Raw genomic sequence first — 10205 nt, 5'->3', positions numbered from 1 at the left:
TAAAAAACTGGTATTGACATATTCGTATATCTTGTCAAACATGGATTATGATATGACCACCAAGACACCCCCAAACAAAAGGAGAATTTTTTTTTTCGGGTAGGGGTGCTACTTCACTTCAGATACTTAACATTACATTGCCATGTATAATGTACCTGTTAATGTGAATAACGTGTATTTGATGACATTTGATATGATCTATCTCGTTGTCAACACGTTTGGACTATCAGGCATGCACCAGTAGATAATGATAGTTATAAATGGACAAAACCAGCGGCGACCACACAAGTGTAAACAAAAGGTTGAACTGTTGATAGACAGTCTCTATTGAATGGCCAAGCTTTATCAAACCTTGAATTGGTGTCTGTAACTCAGTGATTCTGGACCATCGCTGAAAAATGACGAGGATAATACATCGCCTGAGAAAAGCAAATATCATTTAAATGTGGATGCTACTGTCTCGTAGATATACAAGGATGTCTGGATTAAGAGTGATTGTGTCGACTACCTAAAGGATAGAGTGGGAGTATGGAATACTTCTATCTGTATTCTGGAGAGGATGCAGTAAAACAACAAGTAAATACAGATCTTCTCAATTAAACAGTGACCTAGATTACCAGTATTACAAATTAAAACACTGACCTAATTAGAGACAGACTGACGGCTTAAGTAAATACAGATCCCGTTAAAACCGCTATCTGATCTCCCACACATTTATTCATTAAAACAGATACCTAATTAGTGACAGATTAACACATGAAAATAGTATTTAGTGACAGTTGAACCAATAAAAACAGTTACTAAATAAATACAATCACCCATTAAAACAGCAAACTAAATAGGCACACATTGGCACATCAAAGCATTAAACTATTTTGATACAGGGTAACCCACTGAAGGAATGTCCTAATTGTAGAAAAATCCATCTAGAGTGACATTACTCACTACTTATCTATCGAAAAACTGAAAAAATAAATCAATAAATCTTATTGAATGTTTTCAATGTTTCAATACATTTATACCCATTAAAATAATGACATATTTACTCACCAAAACATTGACCTAATTATAGAAATTTACCCACCAACACATTGACCTAATTATAGAGATTTACCCACCAACACATTGACCTAATCATAGAGATTTACCCACCAACACATTAACCTAATTATAGAGATTTACCCACTAACACATTGACCTAATTATAGAGATTTACCCACCAACACATTGACCTAATCATAGAGATTTACCCACCAACACATTAACCTAATTATAGAGATTTACCCACCAAACCTTTGACCTAATTAGAGATTTACCCACCAACACATTGACCTAATTATAGAGATTTACCCACTAACACATTGACCTAATTATAGAGATTTACCCACCAAACCTTTGACCTAATTAGAGACTTACCCACTAACACATTGACCTAATTATAGAGATTTACCCACCAAAACTTTGACCTAATTAGAGATTTACCCAACACATTGACCTAATTATAGAGATTTACCCACCAAACCTTTGACCTAATTATAGAGATTTACTCATCAACACATTGACCAAATTATAGAGATTTACCCACCAAAACTTTGACCTAATTAGAGATTTACCCACCAACACATTGATTTAATCATAGAGACTTACCCACTAACACATTGACCTAATTATAGAGATTTACCAACCAAAACTTTGACCTAATTAGAGATTAACCCACCAACACATTGACTTAATCATAGAGACTTACCCACTAACACATTGACCTAATTATAGAGATTTACCAACCAAAACTTTGACCTAATTAGAGATTTATCCACCAACACATTGACTTAATCATAGAGACTTACCCACTAACACATTGACCTAATTATAGAGATTTACCCACCAAAACTTTGACCTAATTAAAGATTTACCCACCAACACATTTACCTAATTATAGAGATTTACCCACCAAAACTTTGACCTAATTAGAGATTTACCCACCAAAACATTTACCTAATTATAGAGATTTACCCACTAACACATTGACCTAATTATAGAGATTTACCAACCAAAACTTTGACCTAATTAAAGATTTACCCACCAACACATTTACCTAATTATAGAGATTTACCCACTAACACATTGACCTAATTATAGAGATTTACCAACCAAAACTTTGACCTAATTAGAGATTTACCCACCAAAACATTGTCCTAATTATAGAGATTTTCCAACCAAATAAAATGACATAATCATAGAGATTTACCCACCAAAGCATTGACCGAATTATAGAGATTTTTAACCACCAAAACATTGACCTAATTATAGAGATTTTTAACGACCAAAACATTGACATAATTATAGAGATTTTTAACCACCAAAATATTGACCTTATTATAGAGATGTAGCCATTGAAACATCTACTTTATCATAAATATGTACCTAGTAAAACATTGACCTAATTAAGGAGATGTACCAATTAAACATTGACCTTAAAAAAGAGATGTACCCATTAAAACAGTGACCTAATTATACAGATGTACCCATTAAAAAGTGATCTATTTCTACAGATGTACCAATCAAAACTGTAACCTTATAATTACGTTCTCACAATTGTACAGATGTACCCATTAATTACAACAGTGTCCAAATTATACAGATGTACTAATTAACACATTGGCCTTCTTATACTGCCGTACCCTTTAAAACAGAATATTATTATATTCTTTTTATATAGATGTACCAATTAAAAAGTGATCTATTTATAAAGATGTACCCATCAATCTTATATAGATATCTGATACAGAATTCCCAATTAAAACTGTGACCTAATCATTCAGATGTCCCCATTAAAATAGTGACCTTATTATACAGATGTCCCCAATTAGGTACAGAGATACCCATTATTAGTGACCTAATTAAATACAGTAACCACGCCTGTAATAGAGGTATCAATTAAAACAGTGATCTAGTGATTTCATTACCTACAGATGAACAAAATTAAAACAGGAACCTAATTAATACCAGAGAGAACCATCAATACTATAAGGTGTCGTTACATTTGTCAATAAGAACATGGCACCGCTATTTTTATTTAGATATTGAACCATCAATACTATAAGGTGTCGTTACATTTGTCAATAAGAACATGGCACCGCTATTTTATTTAGATATTGAACCATCAATACTACAAGGTGTCGTCACATTTGTCAATAAGAACATGGCACCGCTATTTTATTTCGATATTGACCGGGCTTTAACGCTCTACCTCAGTACGTGACCACCAGCTCGTTGGTCTATATGTAAAGCTTATTAAGTACGTAGACCTTTAAAGATTTAGTCGGGTTAGTTAATCCGAGTCGACCACGTATAGCTCCTGGCCCTAATATCAAGGACACTACAGAGTATCAGTAGATGCTTCTGTTTCATACGTAACACCAATCATCTGCGTCTGGATTGTATTTGTCAATAATTTGCAAACCAGACACAGAAAGAGCAAGGAAGACATTTCTGTTTACAAACTAGACACAAATCCATGCAATATCACTTCTCATGTCTGTATTCGCTACATTTACCTGGGGATGCACTGAAAATATATTGATATAATTATTTAGAAATCTTACGGAGAGTAACGAGAGAGGTAACCCCTGACGCCGAGAGTCAACACGACGAGGTAAAAGTCTCCAGCCCTTACTGCCACCCGGCGCTGGTTAACACTTAGCCATTATCAGTAGTCTTAGATAACCCTAATTATTGTGATGATGGTCCGCCAAGGGTCGCGAACAAATAAAGGCGTTCCATATGTTAGTATCACGATGACATCGAGATGTCCCGAGTCTGGAACAGATACATGTATATGACTATTAGTATCAGGTAAACAAGGACTAAACTGTCTGTGTCAGCCGGTCATCTTCTGTACAATAGCGTGTTTGTGAATAAAGTCTTTGATTATTCACAAGTTTTCTTTTATAAATATCCAAATGTAAGAAACCTAGGTGCGGTACATGTCCAATGGTTATTGAATGTAGTTAAAACATGACAATGGTTATTGAATGTAGTTAAAACATGACAATGGTTATTGAATGTAGTTAAAACTTGTTAAGAATTGAGGTAATTATGTGAATCAGTGACTTTACAATACCAGTCAGTTGTAATATTTCTTTCAATATCTATCTGAATTAAAACATCTAAAAAGGTGTGGAAATTTCAGCACACTCCATTGTATAATAAATTGATTGATTAAGAGTATTCAACACATGATGAAATTCATGTACATGCTTATCAGGAGGCCATCTAATAAAACAATCATCAAGGAACCTTAAATTCAGTAAAAGCATCTCAAAACCTAGATCCATTTTTAGAATAAAGAGTTTCTTTTAAAAAGCCTAAGACTAAAGTTGCATATGTACGTTTGCTGATTTGTGCCATTTCGTTATTTCGACTTTTCGCCTCGAAAGGTTTATTAATGTTCGTCTTTTCGGGGCGAAAAGACGAAAATTAAGTTTACAAATTTTCGTCTTTTCGGAGTGAAAAGCCAGTAAAACATATGGAAGAAATTAATGAACCCACCAAGACGAGAATTAAATTCGCTAATTTGCGTGTATTATTTCGTTTTTTCGCGTATGATATTTCGTCTTTTAGTCTTTACGAGGCGAAAAGACGAAATCTAAGGTTTGTTAATTTTCGAAAGGACGGAATGGCACAAATCAGTCACCGTACTTATGTGGGAGCTACTTTTGCAGTACCTTTGATCTGTTGAAAAAATCTTTGATCAAAATAAAAAAAAGCACTGTGTTTCAAAAAAAATTCTAAAGCCTTAAGTATAAAATCATCACTAAAGCGGGAATAATTATTTTGTGGAATTCTATTGTAGAGACTTACTACATCAAAAATAACAAGTATACAAACGACCAAGAAAATCAAAATCGTCTTTGATATAACTATTGACGCTGTTACATAATGATTTCAATTTAAGGTCTAGAAAATGACTTAAGTGTTGAGTAGCGCTATTAGGTCCACCAAAAATAGCTATTGAGTATCAGAATTAAAATACGTTGTAGTTGAAAATCTTGACAATGGCAATGGCAAAGTAAATGACAACGGCAATGACATTGACAATGGCAATGACAAAGTAAATGACAACGGCAATGACATTGACAATGGCAATGGCAAAGTAAATGACAACGGCAATGACATTGACAATGGCAATGACAAAGTAAATGACAACGGCAATGACATTGACAATGGCAATGACAAAGTAAATGACAACGGCAATGACATTGACAATGGCAATGAATATAGCAATGACAACGGCAATGGCAATGACAATGATTTCATTCTCATAAACTAATAGTGTAGAGAATTACATACAGGACATACCTATATATATATACATATATTCCATAAGCAACGACACTACTTACATAGTGTTAAGTCGATTACTTAATAAACTTCATCAGTGAAACTAATTCTTCATCTACTACAAAATCAAAGAGTGTTGAATTTGAAAGTACTGGGTTTTCCATAATATTATCGAGATAAAACAGTGGTTCCTACTTAATATTTGTCAATCACTGCAGTTAAAGAAATAAAGAAACTCTAATATCGTTATTGTTGCAAAGGTTTCTCTTGGAATTATTCAACATTTGGCAATTTGTTATTACACGTTCGAAATATATAAATTTAAATATATAATCTTGCACGCTCGTTAGAGCTGAAGCCGTCCTATTTACAAGACAGCCTCACCGCGTCTTGTCGTAAATATTAAACAACAAAGAAGTTATAAAAATATATAGTAGCCAAGAGGGAATGATGATTAAATAGTAAAGAAGTGTCCCTGCAAGTGCTTCGTGTTCTGTTAAGTAACGTTGAGTGCTTGTTTGTCTCGAAAATATGTAAAATCCATTTATATTATTGCTTACTTGTCATTGTCATACTTCTTTGTTATTCCTTGCTCTTATCGTAACTTATTATTTTGATGAGCAAATGAGGGATTTGGTTTGGTAGACAATTGTTTAATTTCTTGTATATAGTGGTCCGTGTTGAACTTTGACCACAAATATGGCCCTTAACTCGACTATTGGACCTCTCAAAATCCAAAGCTTTCATGATCACCTGGGTGTTTTTCTTATGGCTTGATGGTTATAACATAATTGTAAGATAATAACCATATTTAAAAAGTTATCCATGTAACCCAGAAGATAAGGTAAATGTTCTTTCAACACATAGCTGACCCCATGACTGGTAAGGAGGCAGATTTAGAACTATGATAGTCCAGTATCTCAGCTACTTGTACCCTTTAAAACCGACCCGATGACATCCAAGGGAGGCAGATTAGAAATATGATAATTATGTATCTCAGTTACTTGTACCCGATAAAGCTTACCAATGACACCCTAAGGAGGCAGATCTAGAATTATGATACCGGTAGTCCTATATCCTGGCTACTTGTACCCGATATAGCTGACCCAATGGCACCCTAAGGAGGCAGATTAAGAACTATGATAATCCTGTATCTCAGCTACTTGTACCTAATTTAGCATGATCCTAGACTTTTGGGGTGTCTGGTTTATTTTGTTTAATATCATATTAACAGCCAGGGTCATCAAAGAATGTCCCAGGTTTTAGAGGTGGAGGAAAGCCGAGTAACCGGAGAAAAACCACCGGCCTACGGTCAGTACCTGGCAACTGTCCCACGTAGGTTTCAAACTCGTAACCCAGAGGTGGAGGGCTAGTGATAAAGTGTCGGGACACCTTAACCACTTCACCACCGTGGCTCCTGAGACTTTTGGGAACTAAAATCTTTTTTAGGTCACCTAAGTTTTGATATATATTAGCATATTTCGCCCCTGTGATCTTGAATGAAGGTCAAGGTCATCCATTTGAACAAACTTGGTAGCCCTTCATCCCAGCATGCTACAGACCTAATATTGTGTGTCTGGGACTTTTGGTTATCAAGAAGAAGTCATTTCAACATTTTAGCATATTTAACCCCTGTGACCTTGAATCAAGATCAAGGTCATCTATTTGAACAAACTTGGTAACTTTTCATCCCAGCATGCTACAGACCAAATATTTGGTCTCTTGTCCTTTTGGTTATCAAGAAGAAGTTGTTTAAAGATTTAAGCATACTTGACCCCTGTGACCTTGAATGAAGGTCAAGGTCATCCATTTGAACAAACTGTTAGCCCTTCATCCCAGCATGGTACATACTAAATATTGGGTCTCTGGGCCTTTTGGTTATCAAGAAGTCGTTTAAAGATTTTAGCAAATTTGACCCCTGTGACCTTGAATGAAAGTCAAGGTCATCCATTTGAACAAACTTGGTAGCCCTTCATCCCAGCATGCTACAGACCCAATATCAGGTCTCTGGGCCTGTTGGTCATCAAGAAGAAGTCGTTTAAAGATTTTAGCAAATTTGGCCCCTGTGACCTTGAATGAAGGTCAATGTCATCCATTTGAACAAACTTGGTAGCCCTTCATCCCAGCATGCTACAGACCCAATATCAGGTCTCTGAGCCTGTTGGTAATTGAGAAGAAGTTTAAAATATAAATTGTTTACAACGGACGACAGATGCCGCCGGACAAAAGGCGATCGCAATAGGTCAATTGAGACTTCGTCTCAGGTGACCTAATAAATGTCATTTATCATCCCAGGTACTGGTTAACATACTGGTCTAACACTTTAACTCTACCGCAAACCAAAGACGAACAGACAACTCAAACTCATTGGGTTTTTTTTCTTTTTTTTTTTTAATCACACAAAATAAATTTATCCACAAACTAAATGTATATCTCTCATGCTGTTCACCTCTCATTCAAACTTCTCTCCACCAAATACTCAAGCAAGGCTACAAGTCTTCAAAAAACTAATTAAAAATTGTATTTCATCAAGTCATATATGATTACATATAATCAATAACAATGCGATGACCTGACATAAATTATTGTTTAATTTCACAAACAAATTTGATATAACAAGAAACGAAAACAATAAAGACCAAATAAAATTGGTCCAAAAACTATAGCGAAAGCATTGAGGCTTTGTCAAGGTCATTCATCACTAATGTAGCTTGACAGACTAAAAATATGTATTAAGAAAATCAATAAGTAAAATTTGGTAGTTCTGTTTTCTAGTCCCACTAGTGTAGAATGACAAAGTTCCATTACTTAATTACTTGTCCTAATTAATACATTTCTCAGTGATGCAGGGAAAATTAAACCGTAATTGTGTTCTAAATACGTTTTCTTTTTGAAAAGTAACACATAAAGACACTTATTACAGAAACAATTTATTTACAAAATCATTTTAATTTGCATTGCATTCAATTATACAGAAATTGGTTTCAATTGCATACTTCATGTCCATATACAAACTGAACAGATACTTTGAAAAGTAACAGTGTGAATATGAAGAGGATCATCATATCTCTTATAATACAGGATTACCATGGATACACAGACCAGTTTTACACTGTACTCAATCTTTATTAAGTGGTAGTGGTGGTACGGGTATTATCCATTAGTCTGGTACATATATCCATGATATGGAACTCGTCATACACGTTATTTTTTATATATATATTTGTACAATACGTTTCTCAAAAACACAAAACCACTAAAAATAATATGATATATAAAACGACACTATAGAATAAAACAGATCAAATTCCAATGATACAGACCTCCAACGTCAAATACATTTGACAGATCTCCAACATCAAATACATCTGACAGACCTCCAACGTCAAATACATCTGACAGACCTCCAACGTCAAATACATCTGACAGACCTCCAACGTCAAATACATCTGACAGATCTCCAACGTCAAATACATCTGACAGACCTCCAACGTCAAATACATCTGACAGATCTCCAACGTCAAATACATCTGACAGATCTCCAACGTCAAATACATCTGACAGACCTCCAACGTCAAATACATCTGACAGACCTCCAACGTCAAATACATCTGACAGACCTCCAACGTCAAATACATCTGACAGACCTCCAACGTCAAATACATCTGATGAGTTACTGACAGGATTTTTCCACTTGTACCTTGATTCAATAAATAAATATGGGCATCTCCTGTAACTAACAGCTTTTGGACAATGTTTTCCAGTAAAAAAAATAAAGAAAAAAAAATGTCAAGATCCTGGAGTTTTCTCCTTTAACATAAGATAAATTCTAAATCCAATGAAGAAAATTGTCTCCGTCTAACATGTAGTTGACTAGTGACTACCTTCAACCAGGTCCAGATTTTGTCAAGTTATGGCAGTAGAAAGTGACACACACTGAGATGTTTAAAGAGTTTGATTCGTAATTTGGAAGCCATCTGAGAAAATAGAACAATATTTCACTGAACATATCGAAATAAACATAACATAGTAGAGATTCACCCAAAACTTACAAAGAACGCACACTTGGTTTATTAGTACCATTTCATTGAAACATCTCTTCATGACAGGGCATCAAAAATAAAATTTGTACATTATCTATATTTAAAAAGTTTACCGTAAATAGCACATCCATGAATTATTAATGTAGTCAGAATTACACTCTCTCACTCCCTCGTACCAACAAACTCTTACAGGGGTTATACGTTTAAGGAATGCCTACAGACCACCTGAGATTTCAAGTTTTTTTTCCTCAGTTGAAAGTTTTCAACAGTACAAAATACAAACTATCTCACATATGATATGAGAATTGGTTTGGTTCTGTTTTGTTTAGTGTCCTATAAACAACTAAGGTCATTTAAGGATGGCCTCCCCTGTGTGGGGGTTGGTTTTGTATTGTTTAGTGTCCTATAAACAACTAAGGTCATTTAAGGATGGCCTCCCCTGTGTGGGGGTTGGTTTTGTATTGTTTAGTGTCCTATAAACAACTAAGGTCATTTAAGGATGGCCTCCCCTTTGTGGGGGTTGGTTTTGTATTGTTTAGTGTCCTATAAACAACTAAGGTCATTTAAGGATGGCCTCCCCTGTGTGGGGGTTGGTTTTGTATTGTTTAGTGTCCTATAAACAACTAAGGTCATTTAAGGATGGCCTCCCCTGTGTGGGGGTTGGTTTTGTATTGTTTAGTGTCCTATAAACAACTAAGGTCATTTAAGGATGGCCTCCCTTGTATCAGGAAAAACAATTATTTGCATGAGCCATTAAAAGAATTTAAGATAAACTGTCTTCATAATTGTTAATTAAGATTCACTTATTGTTATCCATTG

At 34.9% G+C, this 10205-nt stretch overlaps 1 protein-coding gene and 1 long non-coding RNA gene across 2 annotated transcripts; one reads left to right on the top strand and one right to left on the bottom strand.

Annotated features, from left to right (window-relative positions):
• The first annotated feature begins 3202 nt into the window (after nt 1–3202).
• Nucleotides 3203–5332, top strand: LOC117340775 (nacrein-like protein P1). The gene is made up of 2 exons (XM_033902548.1): nt 3203–3254; nt 5043–5332. Exons 1-2 carry the CDS (start codon nt 3203–3205, stop codon nt 5330–5332), a joined length of 342 nt encoding a protein of 113 aa, XP_033758439.1.
• Nucleotides 5333–7715: 2383 nt separating this feature from the next.
• On the bottom strand, nt 7716–9876 carry LOC117315381. The gene is made up of 2 exons (XR_004529695.1): nt 8775–9876; nt 7716–8666 (listed from the first exon to the last, which is right to left on the bottom strand). It is a non-coding gene; the product is annotated as an uncharacterized LOC117315381 (long non-coding RNA).
• Between the last annotated feature and the right edge of the window lie 329 nt (nt 9877–10205).

Source organism: Pecten maximus, chromosome 2, assembly GCF_902652985.1.
Source record: "Pecten maximus chromosome 2, xPecMax1.1, whole genome shotgun sequence".
In the NCBI taxonomy this organism is placed as follows: domain Eukaryota; kingdom Metazoa; phylum Mollusca; class Bivalvia; order Pectinida; family Pectinidae; genus Pecten; species Pecten maximus.
This window is presented reverse-complemented; position numbering and strand designations above follow the sequence as displayed.